The sequence below is a fragment of the Calonectris borealis genome, chromosome 11 (genome assembly GCF_964195595.1).
Source record: "Calonectris borealis chromosome 11, bCalBor7.hap1.2, whole genome shotgun sequence".
Lineage (NCBI taxonomy): Eukaryota > Metazoa > Chordata > Aves > Procellariiformes > Procellariidae > Calonectris > Calonectris borealis.
In genome coordinates this window covers 6,772,103-6,788,712 of record NC_134322.1, presented here as the reverse complement: position 1 = coordinate 6,788,712, position 16,610 = coordinate 6,772,103, and the positions used below count along the sequence as shown (strand labels likewise).

Genomic DNA, 16,610 nt, shown 5'->3' with positions numbered 1-16,610 from the left:
GTTAAAGCATTTTTTGTAGATGCCTGAGTACTCTACAAGTATGGTGGGGTTAGTCGTAAAATTATTTAAATAAGTTATTAAGTAACTGGCTATACAACCTCATTCAAATTAATGAATGTAAGAGTAGATTTCTTTGAAAGCAGACAGTGATTTCTCTGTCTGGATCCATCCAGCAGCTGTATTTCTATTGCCCGTTCTGACGTTTTCCCCAGTGATCAGGAAAACAGTGGGATAAGTCACTCTTGGTCAACTATGCAATTGTTAGAAGGTAAATACGCTGTGAGTTTTGGAAGCGGCAGTCATGTAGTTAATGGGTATACATTTCTAAGGTATATACTGTAACCTCTGTGTGCGTGTCTTTGGGACTGTAAAGGAGTAAATCTGCAGGTTTCATCAGCTTTTTTCGTAATGAGTTTTGGTGATGATTTGACTCTCTCTGCTTCACAGAATAAGGATGGTTGCTCAGCTGTTAACCACGAAAGACGCCGTCCGTGAGGACATTCCCGTGCACAGAGGTGTCCATTTGACCGCTCCCGTACGATGCAGATACAGTAGGTGATTTTGGCTTGGCTCTTTTCTTCTTGTCCCTCCCTACCGTATAAACGCTTGGTATGAATCAGCTCAAAGACAAACTCAAAAACCACCAGTAGGTTTTCAAAATCTGTAAGTGATCCATCCGTCCATTTTTGTCCTCATTTTCTCTCGATTGCCTTCTTTATGAGGAAAATTAATGCAGCAGTGGTGAATTAATTTCGCTGGCAGAGGGTTAACGTAAGGGAGTGTTTTGGGGTCTCAGCTGGGATTTCTCATGTCCTATGTGTCCCCTTCAGCCTCAGCCACTTAGTTTCTGGAGCTGTTTTTCGTGTTGTGCTTGCCCGGTAACGTGTTGTGTAAGAACCCATGTAGCTAGGAAGTAGCCAAAAAAACCCTACACAGGCTGGAAAAGCATCAGCAGAAATTATGGTGCCAGCTTTGCCAGCATTTTTCATGTGCTAGCGTTATCGCGATTTAACTCCCATCAGTAAGTTTTGTACAGAAACAGTTTCAAATTGGATTTTTGCAAATTGGGACTTGGCAGAGGAAGAAATATAACATCTCTTCTCAGCAATCATAAAGTAGTGGGCAGACATTGCATTTTAGTGTAGGATTAAATACTTGTTCTGGCTGTTTTCCTCCTAAATAATCAAATCTACCCACCAGATTGTATTTGGAAGCACTTGCTAATGTGGCATGCTTTGTTTTAACTGTTTGGAAAAATGACTGAAAGTTTCAAGATGAGACAACATGAATCATAATCTTCAGCGGCTGTTCACTTTCGTGATTGACTTGCCTTCTTCCCACGTTCCTTTTAGTCACGCTGGGAATCGCTGAAGCCTTTTTGTGCAGGGGGCATTGCTGAGATTCCCCTTGCAGCAATGGACTTGGATAAACCATCCGTCTGGGGATCCCTGAAGCAGAAAACTAGACCGTTCCTGCAAAACCTAAGCGTGAAGAAGACAAAGAAGAGGTCTAGCAAAATGGTGGAGAGGAAGGTCCACTCCTTGGACCGACGCCTCAGCGTGTCGGTGCCTGACATGCTGGAGGTGGAGACTCTTACGGAAGAAGAAACGACTTATTTGAGTACTCAGGTGTTGTCGAGCTGCTCCCCCAAGAGCTTCTCCAGGTCTGTGGTGTCCCTGAAAAGCAGAAGCGCTTCGGTGAGGCCGGCGGCAGAGGACTGGCGGTGGGCGCCGCCGCAGGCGACACGCACGGAGGTGACGGTCACCCACCCGGACACGCAAGTCGCGGGCAGCCCCGCGTCCAAGGCGAAGAGGAAATCCAGCGACGACCTCCTCGAGCTGCTGCAGAGCGCCCGCCTGAGCGCTGCTCTGTCGGACGAGGGGGCAGAGGTAGGTGCTTGGGCATCAGCCGGGCTCAGCGGCCACCTTGGGCTCGTCGTGCTTCTCCTTAATTGTCCGGGTTATGAAGGGATGGAGGAGGAGGCCCTATTCAAGGGATGAATGGTGGATAAAAAAAAAAGCATAAACCATACATGATATATAAATTATTGGAGACTAGTTCAGATATCCTTTCTGTCAATCTGGAGCTGCAATATAACCCCATTCCATTATTTTTTTTTTTTTATTTTGACACGGTTATGATACTTCAGATTTTTCAGAGCTGTTGGAATTGCTTGCTTAAGTCAAAAGTTGTTTAAGCCCTCTGAGCTCTGAAATGTGCTGCTGATACATTTGCCGTAGTATTCTTTTTTAGTTAATACAGCTTTACCAGGATTGCTGTATAGCAGAATCAACTTACCATCTGCCCAACTCAAGATGCAGCTGAAGGCAAGAGACGAAAGATGATGGGTGAGCGAGGTGAACTCTGCCTGTACCTGGAATTAGCCAAAACAAGCACGTGGTGGAGTACAGCGAACATGTAGCATCATGCTCGGGGCTGTCCTTTGGGTTTCCATTGTGATAAATTAGAGGAGGTGCAAAATCAAAACGTTTCCTCTGCATTCCCTGTCTTGTCCTCCTCCTTCCCTTCCCCCCAGCTTTCGGTCAGTATTTCTGTGGCTGGACTGTCCCATGAACAGGAGGATCCGAGTCCAATGTGCTTCAAATCTGACATGAAAGAGTAATTCCTGCCTGGCCTGAGCAAAGTTGGGGAATCCTGTGGAGTTGCACGATGGCTTTGTAAAATAGAGAGCAGGTGAACATTGTGGCTGCATGAAACATTTTAGGCAAAATTTGTTTTATTTATGTTTTGTGGAAGTGTATCTCCTCCTGTTGGGTTTTTACTGGGAAGGTTAGATTTTGAACTTTGTTTTGAGGCCTTTTATCCCATAACCTAGGCGTTGCAGTTATGGTAGCTGCTTTCCTTAGTCATCTGAGATGCAAAAATGGAAAACATACGCTTCGGTTTAAAGTTGTCCTTTGGGAGTGGTGATTACACAGGCTAATTAACATTTTTTAACTGCATGTTCAAAATGATGGTTAGTGTTGCTATGGGGAGAATGGTCCTTTCTGATTATAAAACTGCTTGTTCTGCATCTCGATGGTCTGTATATTCTTATCAAATCGGTGTTAGCTCCTAGTCTGTGGTGATGCAGAATATCAGACTGGTAGTTACTGACCATCACTTCCCGTTTAGCGTTCCTAAATTGTTAACACATTGGCTTCAGCTCACTGGAGTGTACCATTATTCAGAGGTCTGCATAAGAAAAATAGCTAAAATAGTATATCATTTTGTTTCCGTGCTTAAACTTTACTCAAAAGTTGTAGCAGCTCACTCAGTATATGGTAGATTGAACATTATGAAGAAGTCATCATTTTATGAGATTTTCCAGGTTTTTTTAATGATAGCAGCAGTTCTTTCCTGCTGTGGTAGACCAGAAACTCTAACCTAAAATTTACTGCAGCAGCACCAAAGTTAATCCTAAATCCTGCTTTGACTTTGGGCGAACTAAGTGTTTTAGGAGAAAGAGGTACCTGTATAGTGATGGAATAGCTTAACTTAAAGTTTCCTCCAGATGCACAGTCTGAGTCTGGCTTATTCTCTGCAGCATTTAAATCTTTCCCAAATTGTGTATTTGTTATATGTGCTTGTGTGCGTAAATAATTTAATATTTACTTTTAGACCAAATCATCTTGCTATGTGAATATCCTACCTTCCTTCCTATTATCTGCCTCCAATTACAACTTCTAAATGCAAAAAGAAGTTGGTTTTTTTCCCTAAAGAATGTATAGCAGAGAGTGAAGCAAAGAAAAGTAGAAATAGAGAAGGAATATTGAATAAATTTAATTATTTTTAAGTTGAATTTGGTAAAAACCTCAATATTCAGCTTTTCATGTACTTCATTGAACAGCTTCAAGATTTGTACTCTGTGTGCCTCGGGTGGGGACAGTTTATTGCAGAGGTTATTGGTCTCCTAATACTGGGTGGGGTTGCTGTGAGGAGCATGACAATAGCTCACATAGTTCTTTTGTGAGCATCGTTCACTGATCACTGAGGTAAATCAGCAGGAAGGCAGATCCCTGGAACAAAACAAACTAAAAAAAGCAAAAATGTAGGTTGAGCTTTTTCCCCCCCTGAATTGCTTGTCACGTGCCACCTACTCATTTCCTGGTTGTCTTTGGTCACCCAATATCATCAGATACTTTCCGAGCCTCATGCATGAGCTCGGTGTGGGCTTGTGGTTTTTACACTTGTCTAAACTCTCAGTACAGAGCTCTCGGTGCTCGGAGCGTGCCATCTTCTGTAGAGGCTCTTGCCGCGAGTACCGTATTTCCATTTACTAAGAGATTTACTCTATCTGTTCTCTCTTGCAGCCCAGCTAGGCAAATTTGAAAGGTGAAGAAGCAACTGAAGTTGCATGGAACCCCTCTCTGATTGATTCAGGTTGCAAAGGGCACCGTTAATGCCACTTTTTGCAGTTGGTTTTTGTCCGTGGTCACGCGTCATTGCTGAAGTGCTCTAACACCACTTCTTCCTCGTCTTACTAATACCTTGCAGTGAGTCACTGGCAACCCAAAGCCTCGTCCCGCTGCTGATGCACTCAGTGCCCTTGTATTTTGAATCATTTTTGCACAGAAAACAAGATGAGATAGAGGTTGTAAATCTTGTCAGGAGGAACATTTGATTGATTTATATATACATATCCATATATACTCGTTTGATTTGTTTTTACACAGATACATTTGGGACTATGACCTGCTTGGTGGATGTGGCCACATTTGTTTATACTTTAAAGTTCAGAAACGCCACTGTAGTTAGATAAAAATCAAGATTTCGGGACCATGTTTTCAGCGAGGCTTTTGTCTATATTCAGTGATCTCATTGCAATTAGCTACCTAGAATAATAGCAATTTACATTATATGGAGCTAAAATGAAAAAACAGACTTTTTTATTTAAAATCATCATCTTTGTTCAACATCTGTTGATGTAATGCAAGTAAACAAAAAGCAGAATAAAGTCAAAAACGTAACTTAGAGGGTAATTTCTTATTATGAATGATATCAAGCTAGCAGAGAGGGACCTTCTTTATTATTATCATTTCAATACAGTTCTTTGGTTCTGTGTTTATGCCATGAACACAACCTGTAAAGAGAAACCATTATCAGTGCCAATGATGGTGCCTGAAGGAGATTCCTGTGAAGCCAGAAACGACGAGAAATACTAGGTTTAATGCACGCAAGTGAGATTTTATGCATACTAGTCAGGAAATTCAAAGTTAGGGTTCCCCTAGCAGCTGTAACTCAGCTCTGTTGTGCGAGAATACTCTTCTGCTGCTCTTTATGATGATAATTTTTCTACTTTTAATGTGTTTTTGCAAGGTGGCCAAGTTACGATTACTGTGGGAACCATAACGTTAAATTACGTCTGTCATGCAAGTGAAATTTTGCTTGCAATGCTGGATTACTGTACTTCCATATATGTAATGTATGTATTTGAGGGGAGGAGGACTATTACACAAAAGCATATTTATATTTATTTCAGCATATCAATATCTCTCAGATTTATGATCTTTTGTGCAGGAGCTGGTTTGGTTTTTTGTTTGTGTAGCGCTCCATGCAATGCAGCTCTCGTCTCAGAGGTTTGGGTGTTACCACACTGCACATAATAACATTTTCACATGAGGATCGAATTCCACCTTGTGTGCATTTCTGTAGACTGAGGTTATTCTTAGCATAAATCTTTGTATTTAAATGGACTGTGATTGCCCTGCGTTAGACTAAAAGAGTTGCCCAGATAAAATGATGATCATAGACTGTTCTAGCAGTCAAAATAGCATCAGAGGTGGCTTGACCGATGAATCCCTTCTGTGCGTCCTGACAGTCTAGACGCTGTGCCACTGTAGCCTCAGGTTTTTGGATGAGTCTATTTAGGAAGAAATGTTTGACTTCCTCTCCTGTGCCGGGCACTTTGGATCTTCCAGTTACTGCAGAAAGTGGGGGGAAAGTACATGTCCAACATCTTCTTTCCCTTTCCCTTTGACCATTTCCTTCTAACTTTTCCCCTGATCTTTTTGTTTTTCAAAAAAACTTCTCCTGGACCTTGCCTTTTGGGTGATGGAGAAATCGTAGTCAAGTGAGAGAGCAGCTGGCTCTGCAACCCCAGGATGTTGCTGCTGCTGCCACCACTTCTGGCATTTTTTTTTATTTCATCTTAGCGAGGACACTTGGAGATTCAACAAATAAAATTCTGCTCAGGAACAGGGGTCAGCATTGCAACGCTGACTGATAAGTCACCAGGTGCAATAACCGTCAGGCGTCAGGAGCGTTTGTGGTAAGGCCCTTCGGCACTGAAAGCACAGGTCTCTACTGGGGAGGAGAAGAATTTTTTCTAGTAGCTGGAAGCAGGCACTTACTTCTTTTAGATTAAACTCAAGAGACTAAGTGCAGTTACTGTAAAACAGGAAAAAGAAATGTATATCTAAATTATGGAGGGGAAGGTTTATAAGCAGAAGTAGAAGAATTTCACTGGCTACACATATGTAGGAGTACTTTCTTGACTGATACTAGGAGTATTTTCTTACTCCCTGTATTATTGTATAATTCATTATATCTTTTTTTAATAGTACCCATGTGGAGAAATGGATCTAGACTCTTCCATGTCGTCTCAAATTTTTGATGATCAGATGGTAAGTCCTTTAATTTTAAAGCATTTTGAAACTTGATCAGAAGCACAATTTATTTTAGGTTTAGATTCTTTGCTTCTTACAAATTTAAAAACCCAGCAGGTGAAGAAGCCTTCTATAGACTTCTCCAGTGTGTGGTTTTTTTTTTTGTTGGGTTTTTTGTTTGTTTAGTGGTGGTTTTGTGTTGTTGTGTTTGGTTGTGGTTGTGTGTGGTGTTTTTTTTTTTTTTAAGTAGTGCAAAGCAGTTGCTAATGTTTTCAATAGACCCAAACCTTCTGGATTTTTTTAAAGTATTCTATAATATCTATGTTGTATTGGTAACTGATGAAAGCATCAGCATAAATACTCAACTAGCAGCCCAGGAACAAACTGGATTAAAATAAAGGCAGCAAATACCTTAACACGGCTGTAGGGTTTGACGGACCACAAAAACAGTTTTAGGGCAGCGCAAAAAGGCATTGGCAGCTTTGACACGTGCTCTTCTCATGTAAAGCATATTTGCCTATTCCGGATGAACTTCTCTACCTTTGTCCTCTGGTAACCTCTCAAGTGCTGTCCAGAGGCTATTTTCACTGAACGTGCCGGTGATGCTGAGGTGTGTAACCCTGGCAGCACCTCTGATGAACAAGAATCCTCTGGAGTTTGCTACTGCAAAACCCACTGCTGCGTTTCTCTCTTTTAGACCTGTATACAGAAATGCTGTCCTCTCAGTAGCTATGTGAAACCTGTACTTCCTCATGAGGGCATCAGATGAGTACGAATGAACTCCATGATCCTTATGGGTCCCTTCCAACTTGAGATATTCTATGAATGCACAAGAAACAGCTAGGAAAAAAAACCATGCAGTAAGCTGGTAGGATTTGGAAAACCTGTGCGTGCATTTATGATTGTTAATATTACCACTCATTTTCGGGTATAACCCTCCTTGTGTTACCCCTTGCTTTGTTGAACGTACCTGGTGCTGATAATTAGCAATTTGCGTAATGAAACAAAGCCTGGGAAAGAAATCTTTTTTTTTTCTTCTTTCTGTAAAAGATTGCCCTAAGGAAAGACGAGAACTTTGTCTCTGCAAAACCGAGAGAACACCCGCTTCATTCACGGTGCGCTTCAGGAGGTGTGCAGCGGTGACTGATGTCTTTGTTCTCCTTAGGCTCTAGAGGAAGCAAACGATTCCTTGAGTGACCTGCCCAGCCCCTTTGCCTACCTGCTGACCATCCACCTGAAGGAAGGCCGGAACCTGGTTATCAGAGATCGCTGTGGTGAGCCCCTCCTTCCAGCTGATTTCCTTTAAAATTCACACGGTTCTCCTTTCACTGACTTCAGTTTGGCAGCAGTTGGCTTCCTTTCTTCTCTCTGATGCAACAAGTCATTGGCTTGTCCCTTGCCTGGGTCAGAGCACTCAACAATTGGGTTTATCCACCTTAGGTACACAGGGGAGGGAGGGAGCTTGCTGCTCTCCTGGCTGGCTGCGCAGCTGAAGCACCTCCCTGGCTGGACTTAGCATCTGTACCTATTCAGGAACTGCAAAGTGATTAATCTTGAGAAATTCTATTTGACCATTAAAAAAAAAAAAAAAAAAAAAAAAAAACAAAAAACGAAGAATATTTTGAAATTTATTAAATGATGGAGCTGCTCTAGGAGTGCTTTTCAGATTATCTGCAAAGATTTTAATAAAAGGGAAACTGTGGGAGCAGGGCAGTGAGACAACAATCCTCTCTCTAACCTGGGATGCAACCTAAGGAGGACAACATAAAAAAAAAAAGTTACCAAACAAATTAGAAAAGATTTGGGGAATTCCTGGAAAAACTGTGTGAAAGTGCCTGCTGTTAGCCTGTCTCTTCTTCAGACTGTTGCAACAGGGAGTAAAAGTGCTTATAAGCAGCCAGTTGGTTGTTCCTCTGCTTGCTGCGGAGGGAAGAGCTCTCCTGCCGGAGGCTCTACGGAGGCTTGTAGGGCTCTGCGGCAGCAGCTGCTTCAGGACCTTTGATCGGAACCTGTCAGAGAGCTCTTCCATATGTGCAGTCTTTCTGCATTTTAGATTTATTCTTTGTTTCATATTTTTTTCTGCATGTGGAAACAGTTCTAATACTTTTGCATTGCAAAATGTATGAGCAATTCCTCTCTTTTGAGATGAAGCAATAGGGTTTATTCATACAGTTTTAAAGAAAATAAGCTTGCACAGCTTGAAGGCATGTGAAGGTTTGCATCCGGAGGGACCTGTATGGATTTAGAAACCTTCTCGCTTGTTTTTGGGATTTCCCTTATCTATTATCTCAGTTAACTTTTTCCATGCTGGTTTTTCATGTCTGCACCAAACAGTAACTCTTGGCCAAGTGTATACTCGTTTTTTTCCTCCCAGCGCCCAGCTTTTGGAAGGAGTGAATGAATACTTAGATTAAGATCTTTACTCTTTAAACAGAAGCATGTATTTCTTAACAGTGTAGCAGTTCATCAGTTTTACTAGCAAGCTGCACAAGCCAGGACTCATCCAGCTGCTTGTATGGAAAAGATGCTGTAGACCATAGAATCATAGAATAGAATGGTTTGGGTTGGAAGAGACCTTAAAGATCATCTAGTTCCAACCCCCCTGCCAAGGTCAGGGACACCTTCCACTAGACCAGGTTGCTCAAAGCCCCATCCAACCTGGCCTTGAACACTTCCAGGGATGGGGCATCCATAACTTCTCTGGGCAACCTGTTCCAGTGCCTCACCACCCTCATAGTGAAAAGTTTCTTCCTTATATCTAATCTAAATCTACTCTCCTTCAGTTTAAAGCCATTACCCCTTGTCCTATCACTACATGCCCTTGTAAAATGTCCCTCACCAGCTTTCTTGTCGGCCCCCTTCAGGTACTGGAAGGCTGCTATAAGGTCTCCCCGGAGCCTTCTCTTCTCCAGGCTGAACAACCCAAAGTCTCTCAGCCTGTCTTCATAGGAGAGGTGCTCCAGCCTTCTGATAATCTTCATGGCCCTCCTCTGGACTCGCTCCAACAGGTCCATGTCCTTCTTATGTTGGGAGCCCCAGAGCTGAACGCAGTACTCCCAGTGGGGTCTCACCAGAGTAGAAGGGCAGAATCACCTCCCTCGACTTGCTGGCCACGCTTCTTTTGATGCAGCCCAGGACACGGTTGGCCTTCTGGGCTGCAAGTGCACATTGCCGCCTAATGTTGAGCTTCTCATCAACCAACATCCCCAAGTCCTTCTCCTCAGAGCTGCTCTCAATCCATTCTCTGCCCAGCCTGTATTTGTGCTTGGGATTGCCCCGACCCATGTGCAGGACCTTGCACTTGGCCTTGTTGAACTTCATGAGGTTCGTATAGGCCCACCTCTCAAGCCTGTCAAGGTCCCTCTGGATGGCATCCCTTCCCTCCAGCGTGTCGACTGCACCACACGGCTTGGTGTCATCGGCCAACTTGCTGAGGGTGTGCTCAAGCCCACTGCCTACGTTGCCGACAAAGATGTTGAACAGCACCGGTCCCAATACCGACCCCTGAGGAACGCCACTTGTCACTGGTCTCCACTTGGACATCAAGCCGTTGACTGGCTCGATGAGCAATTCCAGCAGAGTAGTATTTCTAAAGAAGGCAAAGCATAGTTTGCTCTAGGCTGTGTTTTGTTGTGTAAGAAAGCAAATGCTTGTCTTAGTGAAGCGTTGGACAACACAGTGAAGCAACATAAGCAAGGGGGGAAAAAAAGCATTTTGATGGGTCTCTGTTGCTTTGTGGCAAATGACCACTCATTTAGTAAACTAAGTATGTGAGGCAGTGCATCATTCAATAAAATTCATACTTTTTTTTGTACACTGGGATACTGGGAGAAATAGTGTGGGAGGGGAGGGGAGAAAATAGTGACTTAATGATTATTCTTCAGTCACCATCATGTTGCAGGCTCCTTAAAAAAAAAAAAGCATGCTGCTGGTACCCTGATGCACATCTTTATAAGTCTCTGCTGCCATACTGGTTACTTAGGATCTTTGCGTGACACTCAGGCCTGACCTGCAACCACTGTGCTTCTTGCAATGTGCTTTTAAGAGCGGGAAGTTGTCAGCTTTGCTCATCTCTCCAATGTGAGAAAACCTCAGAGAAAATTTGTGGGCCAGGAGAATGCGACTTCCCTCTTCTCCCCCCACCAGGATGCCGGATACAGCTGCTGCACTGGGGAATACCAGCCTGCTCCGAATAATCTGAATATAGGAACATGCTGTCCGCAGTTGGCGTGTTCTGCGAGTCAGACTGCGGCTTGGGCTGAAGGCCAAGTCGTCCTCATTCATGTTTTGGGAACAGCAAACCTCTAGAGCTAACCAAGCAATGCTGCCTGGCATAGCTGGGAGAGGGTTTCAGTCTCTCTTCCCCATGATTTTGTGTGTGCAACGAGGGTGCTGGAGCTCTCCAGTGGGTAATGCTGAGTTGCTGGTCCTGTGTTTTACGTGTGTGTTGGAGTTTGAAACCTCCTCTGGTCAGCCTTGTGTGAGCAACTGCAAAAATGCTGTGGTTAGGTAGGAGTGGTGGCAGAGTGTCAGAGTTTGTAGGAGTAGCAATGTCACCCTTTTATTCAAATAAAGTGGTCATACCTAGCAGTAACTTCTTGCTTGGTCATTGATGGAAACTAACTCCAAATACTGTGTGGAGTATGCTATACATTAAATAACAAAATGTTCATATGAGAACCACAGGTTTAACATGAGTTTTGTAAATTTCCTAAATTTTTAGTTTTCAGTTATGATATCAGCAATTGCTCTGAAAAAAAAGCCTCAAAGCAGTCATCAAACCTCTCAGTTGACATTGTTTTGGGGAGGTTCTGTATCTGCGGAAAGATAAAGAAAATGGCACTTAAGTGCGGTGTCCTACCCTCTTCTCAGGCATGTGCTTTCCCCCTGAATTTTGAGTTAGGACTGGGTAAGTCGCTGAAGCGAAGGGAAGCGACCCCGCAACGCGTGTTCTCCGTGCCCTCTCGCGGCCGGTCCCGGCGCTGCCGCAGCCGGCGGAGCCCCGGGCCGGGGAGCGCCCCGCTCCGCCCGCGGGCACCCCCGTCCGCCCGCGGGCCCCCCCATCTGCTGCCGGGGGCTCCACGGCCCCCCCGCCCCGCTGCCGGCTTCATCTGCTGCCGTAGGTGCCATGACTGCAGAGCCGGGCAGGGATGCAGTTAGTTGCATCCCTGCAAAAAAAAGATAGCGGTTTTTAGTGCGAGAAGCGGTGAACAAGATGTCCTTGAGATTCGAGCGGGCAGGGTAAAGTCTCTTGTACTGGCGTTCAGTTTTTGTTTCTGCCGCTGTTTTGTCCCTGTGCGTGTATATAAAAATAAATCTAAGGTCTGTGACAAAGGAGAAATATTTTTGCCATCGGAAACAGCTGTTGCTGGAAGTTCCTGGTTCTGCTCAGCAAATTCACAGGGCTCTCCCTGAATTTACTCATTATATGCTTAACAATTATTAAGTAGGAATTAATCACACTTGGCTGAGTAAAGGTGAGCAGTAGTTCTGCTGATAACTGCAGGCTGTAAGACCAACATGTGACTTTACTTTTTCCCCACTTTTTGGGTATTTTTCCAGACTTTTTGACTCGCTGTGTACTGCTTTTTCCAGGATACGTTCCCTTTGGTGTGATTTAAATTCTTCCTTCACTTTACGAGATTTTTATTACTCTTTTTTTTTTTCCTTCATAATATTATCCCTGTTAACATCTGTTCGTTTCTGCTTTTCTCTTCACCTTTTGCCTCTTGCATTGTTTTTTGTCTGTCTGTTGTCTCTCCAGTCCCTGACTTTCTGTACCTCCTCTCCTCGTACCTGCTCTCTATAGAGAGGGTGCAGCACATCAGCCCATAAGTCTGGTTCAGCTGCACGTGCTCCCTGTTGCTTCCTGTAAAGTGCATAAGCAATGCAGGAAAAAAATCAGAGTTGCAGTGTTTTCTTCTTCTCTCTTATCTTTTTTTTTTTTTTTGAAGGGTAAGGGAAAGAAAAAGCCTCCGTACAGCAACACCCAATATATGTACCCCAGCCAAGGAAGCAGAATGCTGTTATAGCAGGATCTTGGTTCTGGTAGAAAGGGGAGAGACTCTGAAAAATTCCTCTTCGGGTCAAAATTGCAGTGTCCCCTCTTGGGGATTCAGGATGAGAGAGGTGTTACCCATTGGTCATCAGCTTCCTTGGAGTCTGTTTTACTTGCTTCTCACTGCTTCTTGGGATACAGTCTAACTCAGTCATACGTTAGAAACTGCCTAAGCAGATGGTAAGATGTGCTTGGCAAGCGGCATTCACATCACCTGCACGTACCTTTGGTAGCTGATGTTAGATGGTGCATGGGTCCTCCCATATTTGTAGTTCTTGTAATTGATGATCCAAACACTGAAGGTTATGGATCTGTGTGTGTACCTACACAGTACCAAAAGTTTGGGTTTTGTGTACTTTGTTTTCTATTACTGTTTGTAGATGACCTGATATATCACAGTGATGGTGAGGAGTTTGTGATCTATGTAGTTTTAATACTGTAAGTAGTAAGAAAGCAGAAATGCATTCTATTAATTAAACAAATATCTGTGGAGTACTGGTAGTTCTGCAGAAAATAGAGATAATTATATCTTGTTTGGCTTAAAAAAATATTAAGCAATCTTAATCACCAGTGCTCTAACTGTTGTCATTTTGTTGCACCCTTAGTGGTTTTATGGCTGCTTTGAGCCTTTTTTTGTGAAGCTCGCAACTTCCAGCTCCACGTGCTTTGAACTGGGAAGGGCTGGAGCCCATTTCTACTTGCTGGTTCACTCTCACAGAGCGGGGTGATGCCTGATGTTCATTTGAGTCAGTCTAATGAAATCTGAAATGTCCTGCTCCCTTACGGCTCTGAGATGCTCTGTGTACTTTGCTGCCCGTACGAGTCACCTTTGCAGGTTTCCCTTCTTGCTTCTTGTTGCTGCACTTTGGTTTTGCTCTCATTTCTTTCCTCTCGTGATACAGCTGAACGTGCGAAAGGAGCAGGGTGGGTTGCAGGAGTACAGAAAGTGCTGTCACCTTTCCGGGTGCATCCCACCTCCCCCGTCCAGAGCACATCATCATCTGCTCTCACATCTAACACCACCCGCTGCCAGGGGGTCCCGGTGAGCCCCTGGAGCTGGCAGAGAGGCCGTGCTGCTCTGCTGCATGGGAATCGGCGCGAGCTGTGCCAAAGCTCAGTCTCCCAAGGGCAAAATAAAATGAAAGAGGACAGAATAGCATGTCCTTTTAACTTTAAGCGGTGATGAACCTGCAGTAGCCCACCACTCATAGCCCTGGGCTATCCGCTGCCTGGGTTCACGCTGATACCAGGGTGCTGGAGGAAGGGATGTGTTTGTGCTGTGCTGGGCGTTCCTCAGCGTAGAGCAAGTCCATTGTTTGGAAAGCAAATGCTCAGAGCAATTAGGCTGAATCGCTCCCTGCAAACATGCTGATTAATTTAGACTTTCTCTGTTTTCAGGGTATGTGCAATTAGATCATTAGCCTTTCAGATTTATTAATTATTGAGATGTGTTAGGCAACTTTTCACACTTCTTTTTGAAAGGCGTAATCATGGCTAATTTACAAATGCTAAGAATTTGAATGGTGCTGGGCACTTATTTTGATGTTTTCAGGATCCCGTGTAGCTCCGCGTACAGCGGCTCGTGTTTGTGTGCCCCAAGTCCAGTTTCTGGAAGTGCAACCTGTGCGGCTGAAACTTTGCCCTTCTACACAGCGATCCCTGCAAGGCTCCCTCCTGGACTGGCCGTGGGACGTGAATGCACAATTAAGTTAAACCGAAAGCAATTAATCCAATATGTGTCTAGCCATCTTTGGTAAATTAATGTCAGATTAAGAAACATAGGGATGGCAGCACTGGAAGAGAATACGTAGGGCCCAGAGAATACCCTGTGACTCTTCTTTTGTAGGTAGTTGTAATTTAGATAACAGGTTCCTTAAACTGATCAAGCTCTATCAGTTGTCAGAGTTGGCTCTTGCGGGGGCAGCTGCCTGCGTTGACAGCTCACACCGCGTCTTTCTGGGCCCCCTGTCAGGAGATTTTATTAGGCCAAAGGCTGAGAATACAAGAAGATGCACCTATTTACACCAAAGGTCCTCAGTGCTGGCTAATCATGTAAAAGTGGCTTCTGCCCTATCCTCGTGCCCTCCTGTGCGTTCATACCTGAGCTCCGACTGGGAATATGATGTTCCATTGGACTAATGGTGTTTTGGTAGGGTCTTGGGATTTTTCCTGGTTTGTTTATTTTAGTTTGGTTTTTTTAAACACTCTTTCTGAAGTGTCTTGCATAGAAAATCCTACGTCTGCTTCTTTCATTCTATTAATGTTCAGTTCAGGCTTTTTTCCCCTCTTTCCCCCCCCCCCCCCCATCAACTGTGAGTTTGTATGCATTCTTCACACTTCTCTGGTCTTTTTGGTTTATTGGTTTTTGTTGTAGTGGGTTTTTTTTGTTGTTGTTGCTTGTTTGTTGATTTATTTTCCCTTGGAACCTATTGGTGATGCTTGTTTCCAAGCAATGTTTCACTTCCATCTGGCCATGTAAAACTAGCTGGGCACAAAACTTTCCAAAATTACCTGATTTTCCTGCCAGCAGAATACTTTTTTCCGATTTCCCCTTTAAACCTTGATCTCAGCTATTTCACTACAAGAATGTAGTGGTTTTCCACTTAAAAAGAAAAGTGTGTGTTCCATTTTAAAGTGTCTTTTACTCCTTGTCGTAAATAACTTCAGTAATTCTATTTCTAGGAAGATTTTAAGAAATTTATTCTTTACATGCATATAAAATAAATCCTTCATTTCCTTCTTCAGATTAAAATTTAGGTTTTTAACCAAAACTTAAGATGGTCTAGGTTATATTTCACACTGTTCTTTGATTTCTCAAGATTTTAAGGCAACTTGGTGGTAATTTTTTTTATTTATTTATACAAGACTTGTTTCATATGCTACATTTCCAGTAAGTTTACTCCTATAAAATAGTGTGTGGCTTGAAATTATATCGTGTCTGCTGATTTTGTTGTTTTTTTTTTTTTTTTTCCCTAATTATGAAGCAAGTGTGTAGTAGTATTAAACACAGTTGATGTGATACATCTCTCGGTCGCTGCTAGAGGGCAGCAGTATCCATTTAAAAACACCATTAACAGTTTCTTGGGCTACTAAAGCCTGTCCTGCTGCTGTGTCCCAGCAACTTCTGCTCACTAAAGCTTGCTCAGATTTTAGCTGATGTTTGGTCTGCCTGCACTTGTTGCTTCTTCGTGTTAGTGAAAGAAAACAGAAGTAAAATAGGTATTGCGGAAATGAATTCAAGGGAGCATCACTATTGAGATGCATGTTCTTTCTCTAATGAGAAAACTGGTCCAGCTGATGGAATGATTTTTTTTTTTAGAGGTCATCCTTTCTTTTTACTCTTACGGGGTTTGTTTTAGACTGAGAAGCAGATGATCCTGTTTGTTTTATATGTTTTGTCCATATATTTTACTGTGTGAGAACCTTCTTGTCATTGCGTAACATTTAAATTAACGTCAAAGCATCACACCTTGCTTTTCCCACCAGAGAAGTATTTTTCTCGGGCTAAATTCTCAACTGATTTCAAGAAGAATCATCTCCTCGCGTTACCCCATTGACACGTGGTTACAGCTGATGTGACCGAGATGAACGGGTTCAGGCCTTCCATTGCAGAAAAGCCTGGGTGCATGTGCTTAAAAGTTGACTTGGTCGCCTTCACTAGGAAATGGCTGCTGAAAAGCTTTGTATTTTTTATTTTTTTAATGGCCTGGCTTCTTCAGAAAATTAGCGAGTGCCTGTCATGTTTAAAGGAAAATTATAAAAAACATATCCTTTTTTAGACCGGTTCATCTCAAAAATCACTCGGTACTTTTTTGAAAAGTTACGCTTTTCTCGCTAGATTGTAGATTGTCTCTAATAAATAGCTTTTAATAGATCCAGACATCTTTCTGATCTTGAGTCCAGAGGGCTTCAAGCCTTGAATTCAAATGCAGTTAATAATTTGC

The 16,610-nt window shown here is 43.2% G+C and overlaps 1 protein-coding gene across 1 annotated transcript in view; it reads left to right on the top strand.

Moving 5' to 3' along the window:
* Window positions 1-1,358: 1,358 nt before the first annotated feature.
* MCTP2 (multiple C2 and transmembrane domain containing 2) overlaps window positions 1,359-16,610 on the top strand; it is a 105,970-nt gene continuing 90,718 nt past the window's right edge. Inside the window, exons 1-3 of the mRNA XM_075159860.1 lie at window positions 1,359-1,889; window positions 6,564-6,626; window positions 7,774-7,882. Of these exons, the coding sequence (XP_075015961.1) occupies window positions 1,416-1,889; window positions 6,564-6,626; window positions 7,774-7,882 (646 nt within the window). The 5' untranslated portion in view covers window positions 1,359-1,415. The remainder of the gene's footprint in view (window positions 1,890-6,563; window positions 6,627-7,773; window positions 7,883-16,610) is intronic.